At 51.2% G+C, this 26,177-nt stretch overlaps 2 protein-coding genes across 5 annotated transcripts; one reads left to right on the top strand and one right to left on the bottom strand.

Moving 5' to 3' along the window:
• Positions 1 to 141: 141 nt before the first annotated feature.
• Positions 142 to 10,025, bottom strand: cnga4 (cyclic nucleotide gated channel subunit alpha 4). Of its 2 annotated transcripts, XM_086091776.1 has the most exons (8): positions 9,369 to 10,025; positions 8,606 to 8,851; positions 6,186 to 6,287; positions 5,827 to 5,933; positions 4,171 to 4,754; positions 3,256 to 3,501; positions 1,417 to 1,582; positions 142 to 1,349 (listed from the first exon to the last, which is right to left on the bottom strand). In XM_086091776.1, the coding sequence occupies exons 2-8, from the start codon at positions 8,740 to 8,742 to the stop codon at positions 880 to 882; spliced, it is 1,812 nt and encodes a 603-aa protein (XP_085947902.1). In that variant the 5' UTR covers positions 8,743 to 8,851; positions 9,369 to 10,025; the 3' UTR covers positions 142 to 879. The 2 variants fall into 2 exon arrangements, with proteins under 2 accessions (XP_085947902.1, XP_085947901.1); XM_086091775.1 differs by lacking the exon at positions 9,369 to 10,025 and having other exon boundaries at positions 8,606 to 8,969.
• fhip1b (FHF complex subunit HOOK interacting protein 1B) lies at positions 9,433 to 26,053 on the top strand. Of its 3 annotated transcripts, none has more exons than XM_086091769.1 (13): positions 9,433 to 9,839; positions 10,833 to 10,969; positions 12,432 to 12,787; positions 14,474 to 14,869; positions 15,686 to 15,916; positions 17,129 to 17,374; positions 18,494 to 18,661; positions 19,606 to 19,685; positions 19,745 to 19,914; positions 20,690 to 21,823; positions 22,877 to 23,055; positions 23,917 to 24,079; positions 24,154 to 26,053. In XM_086091769.1, exons 3-13 carry the CDS (start codon positions 12,662 to 12,664, stop codon positions 24,453 to 24,455), a joined length of 3,195 nt encoding a protein of 1,064 aa, XP_085947895.1. In that variant the 5' UTR covers positions 9,433 to 9,839; positions 10,833 to 10,969; positions 12,432 to 12,661; the 3' UTR covers positions 24,456 to 26,053. The 3 variants fall into 3 exon arrangements, with proteins under 3 accessions (XP_085947895.1, XP_085947893.1, XP_085947896.1); XM_086091767.1 differs by having other exon boundaries at positions 9,434 to 9,839; positions 10,830 to 10,969; XM_086091770.1 differs by lacking the exon at positions 15,686 to 15,916 and having other exon boundaries at positions 9,434 to 9,839; positions 10,830 to 10,969.
• Positions 26,054 to 26,177: the final 124 nt, after the last annotated feature.

The following is a 26,177-nucleotide window of genomic DNA, read 5'->3' as shown; positions in this document are numbered from 1 at the left end:
TTACAGGAGGAAACTTAAGAATGATAACTAATTCAACAAAAGATGTCAAATCTAATTTTGGAGCGTAAGAAACATGGTCGATTAAACAATCCTCATTACAGCAAAACAATAAAAAAAAAAGGCCCCCCCAAATGTCACTTTTGATCCACATATCTTAAATCTCGCGCACGCGTTCGAGGACCTCTCAGCCTTTTTATTGTGGCAGGCATTGAGGGATTGCAAATCCAAATCTTCATAAAATACACAAAAGTGTTTCGTGACTTCCAAATGTGCTTTCACGTTCGTTTTTATTGCTCACGTACTTTGCAAATTCACCACAAAAAGGATTTCTTTGTCATGTGAGTCCGTGTGGTCGGACGGTTCTGCCAAAATGTCACCGTCCTTTTTGGACGATGTGCCAGATGTCTTGATACTCCATTTTGAAGGTTGAATCCTCAGTAGACAATTTCAAATCCTCAAATCCTCAAATCCTATTCACCTTCTTAAGTGTACAAAACACAACGCATCCTCCATGTTGCTCTTCTTCTGACTTTTTTATTTATATAGAAAACAACGTTTGCGTTGTCGACGGATATCTGCAATATCTGAGTTTCTTTATTATGTCCCACGAAGCCTCATCCCAAATGTGGCGCTTTTATGGGCAAGCACGCCATCGACTGCAAAACGCGCGCTGAGCGTCTGGACTCGGACTTTGCGGACCCCGCGGGGTTCCCCAACCGGGCACGAGGAAATACGACGGAAAACTGACTTCAGCTTGATACGCTGTGAGAAATGTTTGGCTGTCAATTCCGGTCAAAGCTCAAATTGTGATTTGGTGTCAAATCTCGCATGTGGTGGAAGCGCACGTGAGGTGAAAGGTCAAATGTGATATTAAAAGCATCACACAGTTTGCTGGGCCGCGGTCACGCTTTCCCCCGCGCCGCCTCCTCGCCGTTTGTCTGGCTCCGTCGCGGCCTCTCTGCCGACGCCGTCTCCACGGGGGTCTCGCTGCGCGTGGCGGGCCTGCAGCTCCCGCTCCAGCAGAACCACGCGGGCCTCCATCTTGCGGTGGCTGGACTCCGCCTCCGCCATGAGGCGAGCCAGTTTGGTTTGCAGGGCCTCCAGGACGCTCTCCAGCCCGCCCATCTTGGCCTCCATTTGCCGGGCGCCGTCCCCCGCCGCCGCCGCCGCCCCGCCGTGGTCAAGCATGCCCATCTTGGTGAGGATCTGCCGGCCCTTCTCCTCCAGGTGGCGCTTGGCCGCCGGGTACTCGGACAGCACGTCCGTCAGGTCCTCTTTGGACAGGCTGAACAGGTCCGAGTGGCCGATGCTCCGGATGTTGGCCGTGCGCCGATTGCCCGACTTGTTGCCTACGGTGCGGACGTCGTCATTGAAAAGGACGTCGCTCGCGCCGAGACGCCGAGTCCGGAGACTGACCTTTGATGTTGAGAATGCTGATTTCGCCAAAGAAGTTCCCTTCGCTGAGCACGGCGAGCTCGCCGACGCCGTCGTCCGCCACCACGGCCAGCTGTCCTTCTTTGATGATGTACATCTCGTGGCCCACGTCGCCCTTCCTGCACACGTACTCCCCCGGACTGAACACCTGTATGGCGCACGCAACATCTGTAACACGCGCCGCACTCGTGTCGTCATCACCTGCAACGGCAACATCCAAAACCCGAACTCAAGTGGGCTGCGCTTCCCGTCCGCGTCCAGTCTGGAAAGCTCGCACTTCGTCCAATGAACTGGCGTGAAGTCGCACTTTAGAGCAAGACGTCATTCGGACCTCGCTTGTGTTCAAAAGGCACAAAAACGGGATTCAGCTCGTGGATTCTTTTCGGGAATGGTTACTTCCTGAACCGGTTCTGTCCTGAGCGTGTATAAAAGTCTGTTTTGAATGAATAGGGAAAAAAAGATATTAACGACCAATACGCATGTTCAAAAGAGGAAAAAAAAGAAGTCAACACTTGAACTCCGACCCCTCTAGAGCTTAAGGAAACAATAAGACTCAGTTTAGACATAATTCGAAACGTGTCCTGAGTGACGAAAGCAGATGGCGCCCCTCAAACCGTCTTGTCGGTTCTTCAGCGTTGCCACATGGTGAGACCGCCCCCGGTGGTGACGGTGCAAATTTTTTTTGCCATTTATTCAAAGTTGCGCAGCATCTACATTCTCCTTGAAAGAGCTTTTTGCACTTTTCAATTCATATGGAAAGGGGGCGTGGCCTAACAAAAGCAAATCCTGACACAAGACTTGACGAGGGCTCGAAAGTTTGGCGGTGCTGCTCGCTCTGGCCTTCAACCCGAGTGTGATCCGAAGCTTTTGTTACCGTCTCCTCTCATAGGATGCTTTGGCACCTTAGCGGTCCCACGGGTTCCATCCCGAGACCTCCGCTCGCAACACGCTTGTCTCTTGGCGACTGTGAGCTAAAAATGTTCTCGAGCATTCTCTTTTCAAACTCCTGCATTCTGGAACGTTGACAGAAATGACCTTGGCTCCCCCGTCTGTAGAAATAATTGCATTTTGATTGAAGACTTGGAGTTAAGCCACACCTCATTTGCATATCGGTTCTTTCCCTGCCTTACCCCCCTACTGGGGTTCTTGACCCCGCGGGGCATGTCGCTGATCTTTGCCAACTGCGGGCTTTGGGGAACATTTGTGATTGAACCCCCCCCCCCCCCCCCCTGTTAGAGTAGACAATATTTGTATTGTACTCTTTGCGTGTTCAATTAACTGAATGGTAAGATTCTGGTGAAGAAGTCCCTTTGCAAAGGTATCATTATCAGAAGCTTCTGATCACACAATTGAAGTCACCCAAGCAGTGTTCTGTTCAAAAGTGTGCCCCTCCTTCTCCTGCACATCATTATTTATTGAAAAGTGGGTGAATACGAAAAGTCTCCTTTCTCCTCCCATGGGCAGATTCCCAAGAGTACAAATCAGATTAGACTTGAACAATAATAAATCAGCCTGTCCTTGGACTCTCTTCGACCGACTGAGACTGGTACTAGCTATAGTCCCCTTTAGATAATATAAAAAATAAACTTGTTACCCTTCTCCCAGGCAAGAGAGACAGATAAGAATACAATAGACAATACTTTTCATTGAGCCATACCGAGCCAACACAAGCATACCCACATCTACACAGCTATCACTAAATTCAAAAGGGTTAAAATATAAATTGAAACTGAAAAACAATGTTAATAATCCAACACCCCCCAAAAACAAGCTTGACTAGCCAACGGCACACGCCACAAGCGCTGCTTGCCACCGGCTGACCTGCGGCGTGAGCTTGAGCACCAGCTCCTCCAGGAGGCTTTTCTCACAGCTCTGGAAGATGGCGACCTTGGACAGGGTGGGCAAGTGCACGCTGACTGCGATCTCGGTCCTGAGGTGAAGCGGCAGCTGCTGCAGAATCTCGTTCTCGCGCATGATCTTCTTGTTGATGTGCAGGTGCTGGTACCAGTTGTCGATGCGCTGACGCAGCTCCTTGCTGATGTGGTGGCTGCGCAGGTAAGCCTTCACCTGCAAACACACAACACAAGGAAGCGCCAACAGTCCAAAACCCAAGTCCAGCATCGACTTGCTCCGTCACTCGCCGTCGTTTGCAAAGATCGAGATATGGATCGAGATGTGTTTGTAAATCGTTTTGAGACCGATTCAGAAGTAAGATTGGCGCATTCGCGTTGCGCCGCCGCTGATCTCGTAACGTGGTCATCGATCGATGCTGTTTGTTAGCATTAAGCTAGCGGACGATCTGCTTCTTTGAAATACATGAATGATTCTCTTTTTATGTTGAATTGAACTGTTCAACTGGGATTGAACATTTGACTGGGATTTGAAGCCCTTTTTTTTTTCTTCAAAGAAGAAGAATTGCTTGCTATGGCGTTATCTTGTCTTCTTTTCAAAATAGGCTCGACGTTTGTCCTTTGCAGAGTTTTGACGAAGGCCGAGGTCACAGCCAAAACTATCAGCAAAGCGGGAGATTTTTCTGCTTCCTGTACAGGCGAGCAAAACAAGTGTTGTACTTTGAACCTACCTGGTATAACCTGCTAAACTGCAGCTCGTTGCTAATTGAGTTGTGTTGAGTTTGTTAGCGCCGCGTGCTGATATTTCAAAGTTTTGCTTCCATTTCGAATCGTGAAGTCACGACACCCACTGCGTGCGGATTCATCTGAGCGCCGCCAATCCTACCAGCTCGTGATTGGGAAAGAAGACGTTGTCGCGGTCCCGCAGGCTGGTGATGACGTTGCCCACGTTTCCCACGATGGATGCGAACACCAGCACGGCGATGAGCAGGTCGGCTATCATGAACAGGAAGGCCTCTTCCCGACGGGGCAGCGGCGTGTCGCCGACGGTGGTGAAGATCTGGGCCGAGAACCAGAAGCAGTAGAAGTACTGGCGGCGGGTCGACGCGAACACCGGGTCGGATGTGTTGGGGTAAACCCAGCCGTCGCTCCCGAAGCCGATGTAGTCGGAGAGCGCAAAGTAGAGGCAGGCGTTCCAGTGGATCAGCACGAAGATGTAGATCATCAGCTTGGTGATGCGGAAGGTGTTGGGGTACGAGGTCCTGGTCTCCATGCGGTCGAGGGCCTCGTTGAGTCGCGGCGTGCGAAGCAGGCGGTTGATCCGCACCGTGGCCGCCTGGAGGCCGAAGACCAGGTAGAACAAGTCGGTCGGCAGCAGGGACGCCAGGTCCCGGAAGAAGCGCCTCGAGCGAAGGTAGCGGCTCCTCAGATGACCCGGGTCTTTGGTCAGGACACCCTGCTCCAGGTAGCCTGGCGATGGTGCAAAACCATCCGTCGGTCAATCAACAAGCAGGAACCGTTGAACTGGCTAAAAATCGACATTTCTGGTTGCCACAGCGTTGCTACATTTTGGGGAACACTATCGGCGAGCTAACGCTACGGCACGCTCCAGACGGGAAATCGAATGGTTCGGGTCATTGTGAGCTACCTTAAGGTACGGACAAAAGAACATCACATGCACACATGGTGAGCGGTAAAAAAAGGGGGGGGGGGTCCTCATGTTTGATGTAAGACCATCCGGACAGCACTGGATTGGGGACTACGTTCTGGAAAACATTATTACTTTCATTCAGATATTTTGCATGGGCGGTTCTCTAACCCGGCGGTTCTCAACCCTGGTTCTCGGCCCTTCAGGCAGAGCTTCCTTTTTAGATGATGGTTTGAATCACCTTGGCTGAGGGAGACATGCAAAACAGGCTGCAAAGGGGTCCCCGAGGACCGGGGATGAGAAGCGCTGCTCTGACCTGCTGATATGCAAACTTCACAAGCTGGCGCTTCCACGTTCGCATCTCACAAGTCGTTGCAACCATCGGTAGGTGCCGACCTACGACATGCGGACTTGGGGCTGCATTTTGACCCTCGCTCCCTAATTTTCCCAGAGAGATTGAGCTCATTCCCTCATGAGCCAAAATGTTTACAGATCGACTTGCGCCATCCCACCCCCGTCTCGCTTTTCTTCCCTGTTGATTTTGAACATCTTAAAAGTCAGCGGGTCGTCATCAACGCGGTAACGTGGACATTTTGAATTGTGCTTCCCGCCTTCTGTCCAAGGACAGCAGGGATGGGCTCGTACGCACCCGCAACCCGAGCGAGGAAGGAAATACGCCTTTCGGATCACGGATGGATGGATGTTCTCTTCTTAGTTTTTTTCTCCGTCTGTCCCTTCACAGACTTTGTTCTGTCCGGCTGCTTTCCAATCATAACACAAACCACCACAGGAGGAGAATGTCGCGCTTCCTTGTTGCGCGGAAAACTTCCAAATAAAAAAAAAGGCTCCCACAAGCATCATCCCGCAAGACAGAAAAGGTGCGGACTGGCGTACCCGAACGTACGGCGATGAGCATGTCGGCGGCGTACATCAGGTCCGACGCCAAGTCCAGGGTGAGCCAGACGGCCAGGTAGCCCAGGGCGATGGACGGGAAGCACGTCCTGTCACCGCAAACAAACACACAAGGGCTCCGTTTTGGGACGCGTCACATGCTGAAATGCTGATTGGCGTGCAGGCGCGAGACTCGCCGCCGCCGGGCGCTCGGTGCCGCCGCGGCCCTTCCGGCATACGGCCAACGGTGTCCTCCGAGGTACAATTTGGTGTCGCCTCAAAGTCTCACCTGCGCCGACCATGTCTAAATAGTGGCGCGGCTGCTGGAAAGCGCTTTTGGAGACATAATAGATGGCACATACCTGAGGATGATGACGACCCAGTTGTAGACCACTGGTGGAACCATGAGCTGCAGCCAAACGTAATAGAAGTGCTCGGCAGGGTCCACAACCCAATTTGTCCAGCTGGAAGCAAACAAGCACCAGTTTCCAGTCACTAACTCGGCAGGGACGGACGGAGGGGACGGGACGGGACGACGCGGGACGGGACGAGGCACAGCCCAAAACGAGAGCTACTTTGTGGCTACTGATGACCACAAATGGCCACCAGACCCGTTTGACGCCACCTTCATCATCTCGTCGCATTGGAAAAGTTGATGATTTGCCACAATAATGAGCAAACTGATCAATGCAACACTTTATTTGCAATATCTGTCAATGTTTACATTTTCAAAGGATGACGTTCCAAGAAAATCACAATCTCGCATCACTGCTGAGATCTTTTTGGAAGAGGGCTCCTCAAGTCAAGTGGTCCTCGGGGGGGCCCTTGGTGACCCCTGACCTATACGTCACGTTCACGCAACCGCAAGAAGCTGCTGTAACGCCCAATTCCAGCCTAGGGGGCGCCAGACGCCGCATGCAGCAATTCCAAGAGGTTTCCGTTTCAAGTCTTCAAGTGAAACTTGGAAGCATTTCAGTTTCTTGCAAGTTGACATTTGAAAAGAAACTGAAATGATTTGAATTCGCTAATATGAGTGCAAGTCGTGCAAGTCGTGGCGGGTTTAGGAGCCGTAGGAGTAAATCCATTACGAGTGACATGGACGGACTCTTTATGAATCATGGCGACCAATTCCCCCATAAATAAATAACACAATCCAACAATAGAAAGTCGCCGACAGAATATGTAACGTAACTTCGTACAATGGCGACTCGTCATGTCGCAGTCGGAGCGTCTTTTCAGTTTTCAGTCCTGCGTCCTGCTCTTTTTCTTCTTCCTCTGCCAACGCTTGCCCTTGTTTTTGCTCTTCTTCTTCTTGGCCTGGCAGTCCTGGCCCCGCGTCTCCGTCACGGCCGCCTCGGGTGGCGAGCGCACCTGCCTCCTCCCCTCCTTCGCCGTCTCCTCGTCCTCGTCCTCGGCCGGAAGCCGCGGCTCCTGGTGGCCTCGGCGAGCGATCCTCTGGTTCCGCCTCCTCTCCGCCAGCAGCTCCGCCTCCAGCTGCCCCAGCCTCTTCCTCCAGGTCTCCTCGGAGTGGCTCATCCGCCGCAGGTGGCCCAGCTCCAGGGCGTCGTAGCGCTTCCTCCAGCGCTCCTCGCTCTCCTTCAGCTGCATCTCGCGCAGCGTCAGCTGGTGCAGGGTGTCCACGTAGGCCCGGGTTCGAGCCCGCCGCCTCCACAGGACTTTGGCCAGAAGGGCGTCCTTGCCACTCAGCTCGGAAAGGTGACGCAGTTCCAGGAGGACCACGTGCTGCTTCAGGGTTTGGTTCTCCTGCCTCAGGACCTCCGCCTCCCCCGGATCCATGTCGTCAGCTCGGGGCGTCGCCGAGGCGTCGGAGCCTTGCTCTGACTTTTGTCCGATTGGCTGCGGGTGTCACAAAGCTCGCGCGCGTCATCTGAGGCGACATCGTCGGGAAAGACAGGACGTCCTTGTCCTCATCGGCGGCCGCATCGTCGGATGGACGCAAAGAAGTGTCGTGTCTTTTTAAGGAATGAAATCAACATTTGGAATTGAATTGAACGTCGTTGGCGGAAATGACCGTGCTTGTGAAATCAGCTGGTGGGATCGCCAGATCCAGTCCATCATAAGCATCCATCAGGATCTGGATCAGGATCAGGATCTGGATCAGGATCAGGAGCGGTGGCTGGGACGCACTTGGCTCGCTCTTCAAACACTTGAAATGCAACTTCCAAGCTGGCCAATACTTTGTGTCAGTTGCTTGGAATTCCGTTTTGTTCAGACAAATCCCTTTCAACAAGAGACAACTGTCCAATCCTTTGGGGATGACGGTTGCCTCGACGACGGCGGAGAGCGAGACCCAACGGTTAGCCAGGTAAGAGTATTTTTCTTGAAGCCCAAAACTTTGGTCTGGACACAAGGAATGTCAAGCAGATCATCACAGAAGACACGAAGAATGCAATTTATCTCAATTCATTTGGACGAGATTATTATGATCGGATTGTCCTTTTTCGAGTCCGACCATCGGCGGAACTTGAATATTCCTTCGCGGACGTCACTTTTTCGTTATTCCTGATATGATCGCGTTTGCTGTTGTCATGCAACACGGGACTTCTGTTTTGGCGATGCCCTGCTCTGGCGGATGGGCGGAGCCTCTGGCACACCTGCAAAAACGGCCCACATTGGGATTCTGCGCGCACGATCGCAGCACTTTTGGTCCTTGCTATTATTGATGTCAACCAATCAAGTTGTGTACGAGAGAGAGAGAGAACTGAACGACGGTGAAAAGTGCGGCGCGCCGACGGTGAAAAGTGCGGTCGGCGTTACTCACGTTGTGGCGGCCGCACGGGGCTCCGGCCCATCTGGGTCGAGGCCGTCGCGGACGCCGCCGTCTGCTTCGTGGGCTACCTTGGACCTCTGCCGCCACCTGAGCCAGGCGGAGGCCGGGCCACCAGAAACTCCGTTCATGGTCGCTTCAAATCTGCTGTTCGCGTCCGAGCGAGCGAGCGAGGCTTGTTTGTCGCTATGGACGACAACACAACATCTTCTCCGTCTCCTCCGGGAATGTCTTCATCTCCTTTGGGACACATTTGAGTGTGCGTGTGTTTTCGTTGCATCGTTTCTTATATTTTCATATGGGCCTTTTTGTTAATGATTACATTTTGCCCCCGCCATGGCCTTTCTGTTTTAACTACACGTCCAAACAATATGATTGTTTTTCTATAAAAAAAATGCAACATTAAATTTTTTGAGATTTTGCCTTTTTTTGTGTTTGTTTTTTGAATATCTCTGTTTTTCTAAGTTTTGTTTCTTAGAATTTTCCGTTTGATTGTTTTTAAATATTTTGTTCTGTTTTTCACAGTATCATCAAAAATACTATGAAAAACAAAACAATTCCGCCAAGTCAATGCTTTGCGCTTTTGTTACGATACAATAAATGAAAGAGAAAATTCTGACCAACCGAAATAAAAGAACTATACAAATAAGGCAAGGCAGCTTTATTTGCGTATACTGAACATTTCGCACGCACGCTAACTCCACTTTACATGTTTCAAAGTACACCAAAATAGGCGCGTTTCGTCTTCGAAACTCACGACGCTCTTGTTTTTCGCGTTGGTTCCAGAAGAAGCCACAAGGCGCACGTGCTCGTGCACGACGCCCCGGGGTGACGTGCACGAGCACGAGCACGTCGTCTCCGGGCGGAGTCACCTCAACACAGCCAAGATGGCGGCGGGCCGACGACGAGCAGCGGAGGGACTGGCCGCTTGACGGCGATGTTCGTTCGTGGCGTTGGTTCTCTTGGTCGCCGACAGGATGCGCCGCCACCCCGACGGGGAGCCTCTCTCTCGCCTCGCCTTCAGTCGCGTCCCCCGCCCGCTCCAGCACCCCCGCCGCCGGCACCGAGGCGCCGCGCTCCGCCCTGCCGCTCGTGTCGCGTCCCCGACGGGCGCCGCGCTGACGTTGTGGCGCTTGTAGCCGCTCGCTGCTAACAGCTAGCTGCTAGCTGCTAGCTGCTCGCTGCTCGCTGCTAGCTACGCCTTCGCTCCAGCGGACGTCTAAACAAGGTGAGCCACACCAGCAAGCCTTTGACACGCACCTCAGCACATATACGATCAAAAAATAATCATGCTCATGTTAGGAATGAGTAGCAGGGAAAGTGCCTTCCCGAGGATTTCTGGCCAGAAGAGAAGCAGCCATCAATAGCATTAAGACGGTCATAAACCCCCAGGCCATCGCGGACGCTGCTTATGTGCAGACCAACCCCGCAATAAGTGAAATCCGCGAGAGAGTTCTATTTAAAGAAACAATACTACAAAAGGTCCGACAATAGGTCTCTGTATCTCTCATTTGAGTATTTCTTTATTTTGTTTTAAAATCTCTTTCATTCTGTTCCTGCTTTTAAATGTGCTCTGAATGAGCGCTCCTATTTTTATTTTGACAACCCCAAGACGCTGCCTCGATATTGCTCGACGTGTAAACAATGGGACAAATGTTCCTTTCTTATTAACGACCCCTTGATTTGTGATCTTTTTGTGTTAGTTGGAGGTTTAGTGTAATCGGATTTTGATATTACATAGAATAAAAAGTGAATGAATACAATTTAAAAAGAAAATAGGCAAAAATATAAACTGTTGTTTTCCAAGTAAAAGCAAAAGGCTTTGTTTGAATCAACACAAAGATAATCAGTCTGTAATCATGGAGGACAACAGAAATATTTACTGTTGAGTTGCTGAAATTCTGAGGATTTGGAGAATTTCGTATTAAAAAGGTGTCTAAACGAAACAACGTCGATTAGCCATCGATGAAGTGTCACATAATTTTTTTCAAATCTACCTCCAATTGGTTTTGCAGCGCACTGGGAGAGATACAAGTTCTTCCACCAATGGTTTGGCAATCTCAGTTACAAAAAATAAATAAAATCTTACAAATTCAAATGACTCCTGAGACAAAAATTCTTAATCTTATGAAAGTAAAGTTGTGTATTTGTCTTTAAAATTGTACATTTTGTAAGTCTTCCTTGAGGCATAAAGTGTTCCACTTCCTGGTGTTGACAGCAGCTGGACTCCACCCAGGGGTGCAAAGGTCGTTGGACGGCTCGGCGCTCACACACGCCTGCACTTTTGCTTGGAGGAGCTCACGTCTCGGGAATCTTGTCCAACTTTTCTTCCTTCTTGGACTGCCGGACGCGTTTGCGGTGAGTGGTGCTTTTACTCTTTTACTCTTTTTTTTCTTTTCTTTCTTTCTTTTCTTTTTTTCTCTCCTGAGGACTTGAACTTGTTTTTCAGCTTGTCTGTTCAAAGGTAAGACAAAAGCGGTTTAAAAGTTAACTTGTAGACGCTAACCGTCAACAAATGGTTGGACTTGGGAGTTGAAAGGTCACCAGAGATTCTTCTGCATCGCTGAGCCGCCTCCGACCTTTGGAGTGCTTGTCCCGACGCAGACGAGGTCCAACCGGGGACATGTTAACGTCTTGAACTGCGGCGGACATTTTGCTCAACTGGGATCCAAGTATTTATTGCCGCAGACAAGTACCGTAAAATCGCACGCGTGTAGAATACGCCCCCTAAAATCACGCCTAAAAAGCGTCTTTTTTTCCTGTGCGGGCCTGGAGAAAAAGTGAGCTAACTCAATTAAGTTGACCACAAAAACTGATGGCCACAAAATTTGCTGCTTTGAAAGTAGAGCCCGATTGGTTAATCATCCAATGATGGCCCTTCAAACACGGGCCAAAAATAATCGGCCAAATTGCCGATGTTTTACATTTAACGTCCATTTGCTGCAGTTGTACTTAAGTGACACGAGTCTCATTATTGAGTACACATGAATCGATACCCCAATCTCGCGTCATTACATTTGTTGATTAGGTTATTCTTTGGAACTGTCGTTCAAAACAAAGCAAATCTTTATTTTTACAAGTGAATGCTTAGCTGAGATTGACCTTCATTTTGAGCCCTCTATTTCACAAGTATAATGTTTTCTTTTTTTTTCACTTTAAAACCCTGACGTATATGATCTGACACGTGCGTTGCACGGACAGTCCATTAGAGGGCAGTATCAGCCATCTGATGGCTTTTCCAGCTTGCAAGGGCGGAACATTGGGAAGGGAAGACGCATGCATGAAAATCCCTCACCTTTCGGCGAAATTTGCCGTTTTGAATCCAAGTCAGGTCAAAATCCATGTCGTTCAAACCCTATGCACAACTGGTGAAACCATATTTGTAGCACCCGGAGCCAGTTTGGCCACTTCCGCACCGACATTTGGAGCTGCGGACGTGCTTTTCGCACTTTTCGATTCATTGAGTAATCGTTGTAGAAATCAATAGGATGACAATTTATTTGGAGAAGATTCTTTAGTGACAGCCGCCTTGTGTAGAATCGGGTCCCTCCATTTGCTGCTATCCTTTGTTATATATATATTTTTATTTAAATAACTTTTTTTGCTTTTCAAAAAGATTGTTTTGAAAAAAAGTTAGTTTTCTGGGGGGGGGGGGGGAATCACCCTTCGTGACAATAAATTCAAAAAAAATTGTGGCAAGAAAAAGGTTATTTTCAAGGGGAAAATGTCTTGCTGTGATCTGACGACGATGATGATGATGATGATGATGATGATGATGATGATGATGATGATGATGATGATGAAGGTCTTGTGTCGACAGCGACCATGGAGTGGTCGTGGCTACAGACGGGATGAGGGGGTGTGGCCAGCGAAGCGGGTTGCAGCACTTCCTGCCCGTGAACCCTGAGTGACAGCGACGTCTGTAGACCAACGCGCCGGCCCCGCCCCTCCCCCTCCCCCTTCCCCCTCCCCCTCCCCCTCCCCCTCCCCCTCCCCCTTAAATAACGCAGCCGGCACCCGCCAGGTCATCGCTGTCCGGTCTGCGCCAAGATGAGCTGGCTGAGCAGGTTGACGCCGCGCGCCCGCGCCGGTCGCGGCGCCGTCCCCCAGGAAGCGCCCTCGTGCACCGCCGATCCCGAGACCTGCCTCATGGTCTTTGAGAACCACTGGAGACAAGTGAGTGCTTTGACGCCCAATGGAATTTATATAAGTCACAATTTCCCATCCATCAATTTATTTATTTTTTTACTTTGCTTATCTTGGGTCGGGGTGCCAGTCACAATTTTCAAGGAATAAAATGTGTCCCCAAAATTGTGTAAAAAAAATAAATAATAATTGTCGTTTTTTTAGGTAAAAATGAGTATTGAGAATTTTGGGAGATTTTTTTTTGAAGGAAAATCAAAAAAAAAAAGAAGGGCATTTGGTTCCCAAGGAAAAAGGCAGCATTTCTTGCCAAATGTTTCTTTAAACACATTTAAATTAACAACCTGAAGCATGTCATTTTTTTTCTAAATGTCTTCTCTTGCTATGTGGCTATGAGAATAATTTTATTATAATAAAAAACATTTTTTTCCTCAAATAAGGGTCCATTTACTATAAAATAAAAGTGGTCTTTATAAAAAAGCGGGGAAAGCCTTTTTTTTTCTGGAGCTGAGACATGTTGATGATGTTGAAGACTGTAAGGAAGGAAGGAAGTAAGACTTGATTATCAGGCACCATCATCTGCTGCACTGCCGCCGCCGCACGCCGCACGCCGCACATCACACATTTCATGCTGACAAAACATCAAAACAATTTCACAGCAATAAGTTGCCCTTATATGGGCAAACGTTGATATTTTCCCAGGCAAAAAAACATCTCTACACAATTGTTTCCACAAACACAAAATAGTCATCCAAAGGAAAGTCATGTTGGGGGAAAACGTAACTTTCAGGTCTAAGGCAATTTTTTTGAATGCATATTTTTGTACGTATGTATTAGGGCTGGAAGATGACATTTGCGGTGTGCGCAAAAACACGACAAGCACTTTTGTTGTAGCATCAAATATTTATCATGACGGCGCTAATGATTAAAGTGCAATTGTTAATCCCCTCCGTGAGTCATTACCTTCTCGTGCTGGAGGGGTAGGCGTGTCCCAATGATCCTAGGAGCCATGTTGTCCGGGGGCCACCCTTGGCAAACCGGTCGTAGGTGAGGGACCAGACAAAACGTGCCTCACTGACCTCTTATGACGAGTACAAATATTGGAGGCGGGGCTCCAAGGCGAGCGTCTGGTGGCATAGCCCGAAAAGGCAACGTGGGTCCCCCTTCCTATGGGCTCACCACCTGTAGGGGAGGGGCCAAAGAGATCGGGTGCGTAGCCAGCTGGGTGGCAGCCAAAGGCGGGTGAGAAGCTCGGTCATCTGGGAGTAGAGCCGCTGCTCCTCCGCGTTGAGAGGAGCCAGTTGAGGTGGCTCGGGCATCTGGTTCGCGTGCCTCCTGGACGCCTCCCCGCAGAGGTGTTCCCACCGGCGGCGGGAGGCCCCGGGGACGAGCCAGGACACGCCGGAGAGACGTCTGTCTCCCGGCTGGCCTGGGAACGCCTTGGGATCCCGCTGGAGGAGCTGCTTGAAGTGGCTGGGGAGAAGGACGTCTGGGTTTGCCTGCTGAAGCGGCTGCCCCTGCGACCCGACCTCGGTCGTCGGATAAGTGGCGGAAGATGGATGGGTGGACTTTGTTCATGTTGATGACGATGTCAGTTATAATGGAGAAAAACCTGACTTCAAAATATCCTTGAAAGCGACTGCGTTATTCAGCGCCATCTGGTGGTGAGCTAATTTGGCACCGTCTATGCTACGCTAACGCGGTGTCCACGTTCTCCAGGTGTCGCGCGTGCTGGAGCAGAGCGAGCCGTCGCGGTCCACGGACGACTTGATCGCGGTGAGGAACCACACGGACCAGATGTTGTGCCTCCTGGCCGAGGAGCGGCCCCCCCAAGGCGAGGACGGCGGCGAAGCGGCGGGGCCCATCCTGCAGCTCGTGGAGCGCGAGCGGGTCCTGGAGCGTCTGGTGCTGTGGCACCTCCGCCACGGCACCGACCTGGACAGCCTGGGGGCGCTGCTCAAGCTCTTAGAGATGCTGATCGGCCAATCGCAGCAGGCCTTGCTGCGCCGCCCGGCCGTCCTGCATCCGCTGCTCAGGCTGGCGGGGGCGTGCGCCCACCCCGATGACGGCTGCCCGCCGGCGCTGGAGAACAGCCTGGTGCTGCTCCTCAATCAGGTGAAGCGACCCCGCAAAGCCAAAAGTCTTCTTGAAAAATGCAACCTTTTTCTTCCCAGGGAACGAATTGTTGCTTTGGATGCAAAGTGAAGGAAAAGCTCAAGAATGCTTAAAACGAAGCCACGAACGTTTCGGAATGACAACAAAAAGGCATCTTTTATAAGAGAAGAATTTGTTTGCCTTTAAAATGCAAAAATCGCTACCTGAAAGGGAAAACATGAAGTCAATCAATTAAAAACTAAAGTAAAACATACCGTTAAAGGAAAAGTTGTCTTAAGAAACCCCCCAAAAAGTACTTTTGGGAAGCAGAAAAGGTGCACCCGAAGGAAAGAGCGCTTCCAAACGCGTTCATTTGTTGCGCTGCTTGAATTCAAGAAAGCTTGTAATCCCTTTTGGAACGTATTTGCGGCGACGCCACAACAGCCACATTGAGTGCCGTCTGCGAGTCGATACTCGCGGAGGGTCCCTCAATCCGGGCGTGGCGGCGCCCGTTTACTGACACCACATGTACGCAAATATTCTCCCGCCGTATAGAAACCGGCAGGTGACATCATTTCTGTCCCACGAAATCAATCATCGAGTGTGGATGGCAGACTCGCATTCCGAAGCAAGCCGTCGCTCATCTCACTCAATAGTCGCTAACGAGTGGCGGCCTTTCCGTGCCGCGACCTCACGTCGGCGCCAAACATGGCCGCAGGCGCCGAGCCAAATGCAAGACCAGAAACAAAATGGGGAAGCTCGCTTAGCAAACGTTGCGCTCTGAAATGTTCCTTCCGTTTGAAGAGAAAGCAACGTGTGTTGACGCTTGTGTGGCAGGTGTGTGCGCGCGTGGCGCGCGAGCCGGCGCTGCTGGAGACGCTGTTCCGGGCGGCGCCGGCGCAGCAGGGCTCCACCAACCTGCTGGTCTTCTCGCTGCTGGTGCCGTTCATCCACCGCGAAGGCGCCGTCGGACAGCAGGCCCGCGACGCCCTGCTGCTGGTCATGGCCGCCTCGGCCGCCAACCGCGCCGTGGCGCGCTACATCGCGCACAACTCCTACTTCTGCCCCGTACGTAGACACGCGCACCCCGGCGCACCCGTTGCCGGCATGACCGCAAACGCCGTAGCTCACCACTCGCTTGAGAAATTCCAAGACGCGTTGAATTGACGCGGAAAGGCGCTCGTTTCCGGGAATCCTTCAAAAAGACAGCTTTGAATCTCAGGCCTCCAAGTCGCATTTGCTAGCCCGGGCGTCCGTCACAAGCACGACGAAGCCACGGGTGCGATGTCATCGATACGAGCCATGCCAGAAAAGGCACCGGGAGTGCGCCATTTTGTATCGAAGCTGCCATTTTAGGAGCGATTAGATCTTGACTAGCCAACTTTGAAGGTGCAACATGAGAATGCTCCGTGACGGGAGCAGACCCTCGAGAAAGTCACCAGAGGCCAACCTTCCCCCGAAAGGCTTTCAAGCAGCCATTTTAACTCCTTCAAAGCCCAAATTGCGTTTTTAATACTTTGTCCTTCACTCCCCAAAAACATATTTGTGTGTGCAAGAGCATACAGAAGGCTATCACGTAGCTTCTGACATGAAGAAATGGTAGCAATTACAATGAAACGTCCAGCAGGTGGCAGCAGAGTATAAGAGATCAGCCAGGGCCATCTTGAAACCAGCTTTTTTTAGGAATGTGAATATTGATGAAACTTCGCTATATTCTAATACGAATTGCTGCAAAATGGAAACAGATAGAAATATACTTTTTTTTTCCAGATGAATGACGAGACTTCCTTTTGTTTTTATAGCAATGGAACACATTATTGTAAGGGCTTTCCAAAATCAGTCCAAATCCAGTAAAACAGCTGGGAGCGTAGGGGGTTGCTTCAGTCAAAATGGCTGCTTGCTCATTTCTAGGAGTCCTTCAAGCAACAAGTTTTCAGGCCTCAAAGCCAGTTTGAGTTTGCGACACGTACTTTGGCAGGCGTGTCGACAAAAAACATCACCGGGCGGCCGCCATTTTGCCACTTCCCATTTCCAGAAGTCTCTCAAAAGCCAAGTTTGAAAAATCCGTTTTTGGGATTTGGTGGGCCAGTCTGGAGGAAGACAGGAAGTGATGACGTTTAAGGACTTCCTGAAACCATATCGCTTCACAGCTTCATGCACGTTTTCCAAACTCGGCGCCAGTTTGAGTTGCAATTTACTCGTCCGACAAATCAAAGGAGCGAGTGTTGCCATCGGCGCCTTCATATTTGCCAACTAAGACGCAATCTTAACCCTTGGCAGGTGCTGGCGACGGGTCTGAGCGCGCTGTACTCCTCCCTGCCCCGCAAGATGGAGGTGCGCGGGGACGACTGGCACGCCCTGCGGCGCGAGGACTGGATGGGCGTGTCCTCGCTGGTGGTCTTCATGAACTCGCTGGAGTTCTGCAACGCGGTGGTGCAGGTGGCCCACCCCATGGTGCGCTCGCAGCTCCTGGATTATCTGCACAACGGCTTCCTGGTCCCCGTGGTGGCACCCGCCCTCTACAAGGTACGAGCGCACCAGACGCACGGGGCGCGTTCGGCGTGCAAGTTGATTTGTCATCCAAGGTTATTTTGGTTCACCAAAACTCAAATGGCCCAAAAACGATTTTGTTTATTGGAATAATATCAAAACGGAAACTAACTGAAGATCCATTTTATGTTTACAAAACAAACTAACTCTAATAATAGCAAAAATGTCCTTTGTTGTAGTCTTTGGTCATTGATTTAAGGCACCTTTGGGGATGATTTGAAATATATTGATTTCACCGGAGTTTGAAAATGCGTCGCACGCAAGCGACGTCACCACAAAAGCGCCTTCAGGCGAGGCTACGCTCGCAAAGGCACGAGTTACCGTTCTCAAGACGTTCAGGAAATATTGCGCACGAGCAGAGGTGGCAAAACCAGGTCTGAAGGCGGCCATTGTGATTGCGCTTTGGCATTGCAAATGTGAAGGATTGTCGATTGCTTAAACAGAATGTTTACTGGAAAAGGCTACTTTTGCCACTATCCCATGGGGGGGGGGGGGGGTCTTAGAGAAAGTGGGCGTGCGTTTAGTCCGCAGAGGCGTCAAGCCAAACCGTGCCAACAGCTGCTTCTCTCAGGATGGGAGGGGCTGGTGCTTGGAGAGCAGGACCACCTCGGATTTCTCATGCAGCGACGAATGGAGGAAAAAACGCCACGTTGGGCGTGTTTTGGTGAGGAATTAGCATTCGAACTTGGCTTCAAGTCGATTTTGCACCGTGCGGTCCCTTGAACCGCAACGCCGAGAGAAATAGAGCAAATCTTAGAAGGCGGGGAAAAAACGATAAAGATGTTTTTTTTGTACAAATCCAATTTCAAGTCCACTTCAAAACGTTCAATGCAGCCCTACTCGTGTTTCTTTCTGATGAACATTGCGTTCAAAGGGGCGGCCATTTTGCCACTTGCTGCTGACTGGCGGACTTTTCGGTGATTCGTTGGTGAAAAAAAGTTGCAAATCTTGTATAAATGTCTCCGCTTGACAGTTGGGCCCAATTGGTGTTGATTTCGTCACACACAAAAACACGTTTGATATCTGAACGTTGCAAGCCTGAATGTGGCTTATACATACCGGATCTCCTCCGTAACCGCGCATGTGTGTGCGTAGTCGTCGGTGGACGAGATGATCGCCAGCACGGCCTACCTGGACCTGTTCCTGCGCAGTGTGAGCGAGACGGCCCTGCTCAAGACCTTCCTGCGCTTCATCCTGCTGCATCGCCTCGACAACGACTCCATTCTGGACACGCTGCTCCTGCGCATCGGCAGCAACTCCAGGGTTGGTGCTCGCGCGCACGCACGCACGCACGCACGCACGCACGCACGCACGGCATAGCATGACGTCAACTGCGCCAAACACAATTGGCAGACCAGTACCGACTCGGGATTGCTCGAAACCCCAGCAAAGAACGAGGCTTGTCCATGAAATGCCAGTTAGCGTCTTTTTTTTAACTTTTTTTTTTTACTGCTGCTTATGATCACATCAAGCAAAGACAGCCAATTACATTAATGACATGACAAGATTTTTGTGCCATAATTCCAAGTGTGTTTGGAACGAAATCGTTTACAAAAATGTCCACTAAAAATGCCTTTGTAGTGCGTCACGCATTCGCATAAATAATGATAGCAAAAATGTCCTGGTCGCCTCCAAATATATATTTACCTTCCATGCTGGAGCACAGTTGCAATAACGTCGGGGAATCAACTGCTAATTAGGCTATTTGTCGTCCATTCCGTTAGAAAGCCGTCAGAATTGTCCCTCAAACACATTTCTTAACAATATGCCGCTGTCGACTGGTCACACCGATTCAAATCCCTCCCGCGCCGTCGTCAATCGCGTCATTCATTTCATAAGTCCCTGCGTAAGCCATAAATGCTGGAATCAAAAAATCCAGGACATGCTACGGGGCCCACGTCGCCCCCTTGTGTATATTCTGATGCATTTCATCAGCAAAGAGAGCAAGAATGGGTCGAACCCAAATGACCTGTCCGCCGGTCCCGCTTCAAAGCGAGAAGCACGCTGGAGCCATCACGGCTCGCGTGCTGCCGGCCTTAACGGCTTGAATATGAACAACAAATTCAGTCCTGTGGCTCGTGCCTCAAATTGAAACGCGACCCGTCGGTCGTCCTCACGTTTTCGTACGAGTGGCAGAAATGATTTTCCAATTGTCGGACAGACGGACTTGAGACGTTCGCTAAAGATGGTCAAATGTTGTGTTGCAGCTCTGCATGGTGTCGCTGAGCCTGTTCCGGACTCTTCTGTCGTTCAACTGCGAGGACATCATGCTGCAGCTCGTCCTCAGGTACGTCCGCGCCCCGCGACGCCATCGTTCCCGCTCACCCGGGTCCGCCGGCCCCCCAGGTACCTGCTCCCGTGCAGCCACGTCATGCTGAGTCAGCGGCGCGCCATCCGGGAGGCCGACATGTACGGGAAGTGCGCCGACAAGTTCCTGTCGCTCATCCCCGAGTGCTGCCGGACCGCCGCGGCGCCTCTTGCCGTGCGGGACGAGGATCCCGCCTTCAGGGGCAAAGGTCAATGACAACTTTGTTACAATTACTCTCAGGAAATATCATTGAGGATGAATAAAAAAAAAAGAAAGCTAAGGGGAAAGGGGACATGCTTTTGATTTTGTTTGTTGTATGTTTGACTTATTGACTGGCAGCCATTTTGACTGAAGCAACCCCCTTCGCTCCCGGCTGGTTTACTGGATTTGGACTGATTTTGCAAGGCCCGCACAATATTGTGTTCTATTGCTATAAAAACATGAAACCTACCAAAAGAAAGATTAGAGTCTCTTCTCTTCTCATCAAAAAACGTATATTTGTATCTTGTTTCCATTTTGCAGCAATTCGCATTAAAATATAGCTCAATTTCATAATTATTCACAAATCTATTTATAAATGTGAGCAGTTTTTTTTCAACATGGCCCTGGTTGATCTCTTTTGCTCTGCTGCCACCTGCTGGACGTTTGTGTAGTAACTACCATTGCGTTACCCGTTCTTTGCAGGCCTTATATATGCTCCAGCATAAAAATAATAAATACGTCTTTGGGACACTTCAAACCTTCAAAATAATACGGATTTATACGTTTTGGGAGCAAAGGAGTTAATTGCGTTCAAAATCAACTGGTTCTTTCACGTCCGACATTTTGACAATCACTGCTCAAATATCTTCTTCTCAATTGTATTCACGACAAGCGACGACTGCCTTACGTTCCCGTGGAAAGTTTTCATCTTTGCAAATTCCCGGAATTTAGCGAGCCCACACCTCGCCCCGTGACGTTTGCTTTCTCCCGTCCGTCCACAGCGACCCACAATGCGAGCGCCGAGTCCCCGGCGCCAGCCAGACCCAGCACGCCGTCCCGCTTGGCGTTTTTCATCCGCCAGCAGAGTGGCGCCGCCGCCGCCTCGGGGGGCTCCCCCACGCCCACCGGCTTGGAGTCCCCGCAATCGGTGGCCCCCGACAGCCCCGTGCACGCGCTGCAGTGTGAAATACTGGCCTGGGATTCAGGCTACCTGGACTACCTGAAGGACGCTCGACGAGACATTGAGCTTTGCTCGTGGGCCTGCCGGGACTGGTCAGCGCCCTACGACGGTGAGAACCCCTCCCCGGGCACTGCGTCGCCCCCTCCGCCCCCTCCCACGTACACCCCCTCCATGGCCATGTACCCCGAGCACTTCTCCCTCCAGCCAGGAGGCGGCGGCGGCCAGCAGAGAGCCGGCGCGGCGGCGGCGCGGTCCGAGTGGAGCGGCTCAGAGCACGACAGCGGCGAGTGGGACGTCACCATCGGACAAAACTGCATCAGCCTCACGCCGCGTTCCAAGAAGAGGAGCCTTCAATGTGAACAACTCCTTCCAAAACCCGTTCCTCCTCACCTTTGCTCCGCCCCTTTAGCCACTTCCCCACCGCCGTCAAAAAACCCCGCCGCCGCCGCCGCCTCCTTGCACAACGGCACGGTGGCACCGGGCGAGGGCTGCCCAGGTCGGGACCCAGAGCTGGAGGCCAAGAAGGTGAAGCGAAACTCGGACCACGAGGAGTTTTTGGATGAGAACGCAAATCAAAACGGGTGCCCCGCCAAAGGCGCCGGTAATGCCCGGCCGCCGCCCAATGCCAACGCCGCCTGTGCCCCGCGCCGCGGGCCCACGGTGGAGAGCCTCATCCAGGAGCTTCTGGAGCAATCTCCCGCCGAGACGCGGCCCCCCGACGACTCCAACGGCGAGGGCATCAGCATTGAGGCGTTCACCCGAGAGCTGAAGATGCTGGAGGAGCACGCGGCGCCGGCCGCTGACGCCGCGGAGACGTCCCCGGGTGAGCGGCACCGGCACGACGAGGACCCGGAGGAGAAAACGGCCAGCGTCGAGGGCCGCGCTTCCGAAACGGCCGTCTGCTGTCCCGCCAGGCCTCTCGCTCCCGCTCAGGTTTCCTGTCAGCCATACACGGGTAAGAACGGCGCGGCACGGCACGGCGCGGCACGGAACCGCACGGCGCGGCGCGGAACAGCACGGCACGGCTGCCATCTGCTCGAGGCTCGAAATAAGCAGTTTGCGTGTCAAATTGGTCATCTGCGCCTCATTGATAAAAGTTGATGCGCAAAAGTCCAAATAAGTAGCCGGCATCGTAACTCGCACGCTCTTGACGAATTGTTAGCGACTAATTGACAGCTCGTCTCGGACTGCTCGGCAGAAATGAAACCCAAATGAGAAATGAACAGCGGAAGGAGGAGCTTGCGGTCACAACTTTATTGACAGCGCAAAAGTACGCAGGCGGAATGTCGAGTCAGCGAGAAGAAAATATTCTAGCGTTTAAATGAAGGTTAACTTTAGAAGAGATGGTGCTGACCCGATGGTGCTGACCCTGGGAACCTTCGAAGACCTTTTTTTTTTTCACATTAAAACAAAGGAATGTCTAAGTTTAAGATTTTAGGAATTTTGAAAAAATATTTACTGTAGAAAACTGTAGAGTTATTTATGGTATTTACTAAAACCTTGGGCGCTTCCTGAACATTTTGTTAGAAATGTAAAAGCATGTCTATTGTCTAGGATTTAAAATAAATAAACTCTACATTTTGAAAAGTCTGAAAAATTGTTCAATAAACATGCTTTAAGGCTTTACAACAGAGAATAGAAAAAAATAATATGGACTACTAATAATTGTCGTCGGTATCAGCCCTGAAAAGAAAAACGTGTCTGTCCGTCTCCAATCAGGAGGAATGACACCAAAAAGATAAGGCGACATTAATTGAGCAGAAAAAAGTTCATTTGAAAATCGTTTTTGATACTTTCAATTTCTTTGCAGCAAGCAAATGAATCTTTTCCTTTTCAAAAATGTGAATTTCAGAAACAAACTGTTGACGGAAATGTTGTTCCGTTGCGACACCATTGGTGTTCCTCTGGCACGGAATGTCAGTTGGCCGCCGACGTGCTGCCTGCGGCTGAAGCGAAGGTGCGAGCGTGTGACGTGTGACTTGTGGCGTGCGTGCGTGCGTGCGTGCAGGTCCGCTGCTGGCGGTGCTGCTGGCCAAGATGGAGAACATGCCGCACAACTCGCTGTACGTCAACATCCTGCTGACGGGCACGCTGGCGCGGCTGGCGTGCTACCCGCAGCCGCTGCTGCGCTCCTTCCTGCTCAACACCAACATGGTCGTCCAGCCCACCGTCAAGTCTCTCATCCAGGTACGCCATTTGCATGTCCCGAATGTATTCGGGATCCAAAGCGTTTAGCAAAGCAAGGCAAGTGGACTTCTATGGCACATTTCATGCACGACAACAAACTCAGTAGTTAACTTTCACAAGAAGAAGAGAAAACAAAAGTAGCTTACAGAATTTACGAAAAGACGGCAAGCTTTAAAAACATTCAGCGTAAGGAATTTGAATAATAATAATAATAATAATGAAAAAGGGGGAAAAACATGATTTCAAAATGTTTAAAAGACCTTAATCCAAGGTATGTGGGGGGGGGGGGGCAACGTTTTTACACCACGCTCGGGGCTGACTTGACTTCTGTTGGCAGTTTATTCCATTTGTGTGCAGCATAACGGCTAAATGCAGCTTCACCGTGTTTGCTTCCAACTCTGGGTTCCCAAGTCTGTAGATCTCAGAACCCTGCTGGGTTTGTACTCGATCAGCATTTCCTGAATATATTTAGGAGCCAAAGCATTCAATGTTGAAATCTATTCTACAGCGGACTGAAGTCGGTGCAAAGCCTGAAGGACTGGACCGACATGTTCTGCACTCGGCATGGGGGGGGGGGGGGGGTGGGGGGGGGTGGGGGGGGGACGACAACAACAACAACAACAACAACAACAACAACAACAACAACACATGGTTGTTGTGTTTAGTTTGAAAGTCAACTCCCACATGGAGTGACATTAAACAGCTTGAACTCTTGTTTTGTTTCTGTCTGAATTGTTGCCATTTGAGACCGTTGGCCGCTGCTCGCAAGTGACGGCGCCAAATCGGTCGAAGCGACGGCCCTCGCTTGAAAAAGGGACTCGTATCTCAAGGCATCACTGTTTGGCCAACCTGTGTCTCCAGGTCCTGGGTTCTGTGAAGAACCGGATCGAGGCCTTCGCCGCCTCCCACGAGGACTTCCCCGCCATGCTGAGGAAGGCCCAGCAGTACCTGGTGGCGCGCGGCAAGGTGGACTGGAGCGAGCCGCCCGGCGCCGTCCCCCCGCTGCGCCGCTCGGATTCGTTAGGTGAGCGTGCCTTTGAAACGGGCGTCCGCGGTCACTTCCGACTCGCCCTGACTCGCCGTCTCCTCTCGTGCCAGTCAAGAGTCGCAAGCCGTCCCTCAGCGACCTGATCCTCCGCCACACCAACAGCCCCACCCGGACCCGCAGCGCCGCCCAGATGGCCCTGGCCCACGTGCGGGTGGGCGGCCAGACGCTGCACAGCGCCCTGTTCGGCGCCGGCGGAGGAGCGTCCAATCTGGAGAAGCAGGCGGAGGCGCTGCGCGTCAAGAACGCCGTCTACTGCGCCGTCGTCTTCTGCGAGTTCCTCAAGGAGCTGGCCGCCCTCGCCCAGGAGCACGCCGTCGCGCTGCCCTTCGCTCGCACCCACGCCGAGGAGTAGATGCCCGAGGGTCGCACGCCGGGGCCAGACTCCAGAGTAGGCCTCCACCGCGGTCACCCGAGACTTCTGAGCTTCTGAGGAGAACGTCAACTCGAGACCGAGAAGCCGACGACCGGATGGCGAGCGATAAATCGATGCAGAAAGCCGTCGACTCGTGAGTGCTGCACGCCAAAGGGGGCGGGTGCCAAGGACGAGACACCGAGGGGCGGCGGACTAGGCTAGATGCCAAAGGGTCTTAGAAGTCTAGGAATAGATGAGACGAGGACGTAGACCTCCTCAAAATGCTGACGGGTAGACTGGCGCAGGCGAGCAGACCAGGACGGCGTGCGCACCTGTGAGGAGACGGTCGGGCCATGCTGAGGGGCGGAGCCACCGTAGGAGTGACGAGTAAACGCCGGGGAGGTCAAAGGGTAGACGCTGAAGAAGAGATGGTAAGGACGCTGAAGGGCGGCGCCTTTATTGCTTGATGCCACAACAATTTGACGCTCTTTTCCCAAAAGCATCGCGAGACGTGGACGCGATGTTTTGCAAATGATGCTTCGTATCGATTGACCTTCGGCCCAATTGGCAAAGTCAGTCAGTCAACTTTGTTAGCGCTGCTCCGGATATTTGCATATGCAAAACACTCACTTTAGATTTGTCCATCCTCAGTTTTATTTTGAAAGGCCACGTGACAGGAAGCGGAATGCAATGTTCGCATGCGCCACGTTGTTCACGACATCTTGGCCCGAGTTCTTAGCAGAACTCCGAGGGTGGGCAGTCGCCGTCATGATGGCCGCTCTGCAGTTTGGGGGGGCCAGTAAATAGTGCTCAGGCGCAGGTGAGACCAGTTTGGGCGTTTCGACCAGTTCAAGGCAGTTTTGCTCCATTCGGGTTCACGACGTTGCAGGTTGGAGCCGCTTTGTTCCAGGAGGGCCCGTCAGCAGCCGGTTTGGGCCCCCAACTGCCAACGAGGCACTTTTCAACACACTTTGGACTTTAGTGGCATGGAAGCCGTTTTGCCACCAAGCACTTGGCGCTGTGCCAAACAAAAAAACAAAAAGGGAAAAGGCGTTTTAGGACTTGATATTGTGAGAATGTTTGCCGACGGGACTTTCGTCTTCCACCGTTTGTTGCCGTTCAAGTGGCAGCGTCACTTTTCACGTTGCGTCAAAACAAAAAGATGATCGTCGTTCGGACCTTAATGTCAACAAAATGTGTTTGCGAGGCTGGCTCGGGCATTTGTTTGTTCCCCTCCTTTTATTTGCCGAGCGGTTTGTGGCAGCAGTCCACTGGCGCCCCCTACTGGACGTTTGGTTTTATTTTTGATATTAAGAGGCTTTTTGTCCCGATGCCATGTTTGACTTTTCAGCCGATCAAGTCGCTTCCGGTTTGCAACTATGCAAAAACGCGGAGGTGGTCGGCACACGCAAGCTGAATGTGTAAATATTGTAAGAAAAGAAAATGATCAAGAAATGTCCAACATGTGAAAGGAAATGTTTTGAATATTTTTGTATATGATTGTCATATTGCACGTGTGTGAAAGGTGGGAAACAAATCTGTCGCAAAAAAACACTAAAGGGAATGTTTTTATTAATTTATAAAGTGTTTGTCAGCAACGAGCTCGTTATTTTTTTTTGGGGTCTGCATGTGTTGAAATTGTCATTGATTGGTCACACGCACGCAAAACGTGGCGACGCTTTGGAATCGATCAGGAAACGGGAAAGAAGAAAAAAAAAAAGG

Source organism: Leptonotus elevatus, chromosome 12, assembly GCF_054856555.1.
Source record: "Leptonotus elevatus isolate MCC_2025b chromosome 12, RoL_Lele_1.0, whole genome shotgun sequence".
Lineage (NCBI taxonomy): Eukaryota > Metazoa > Chordata > Actinopteri > Syngnathiformes > Syngnathidae > Leptonotus > Leptonotus elevatus.
The sequence above is the reverse complement of the archived record's forward strand: the minus strand, read 5'-3'. Positions and strand labels throughout refer to the sequence as shown.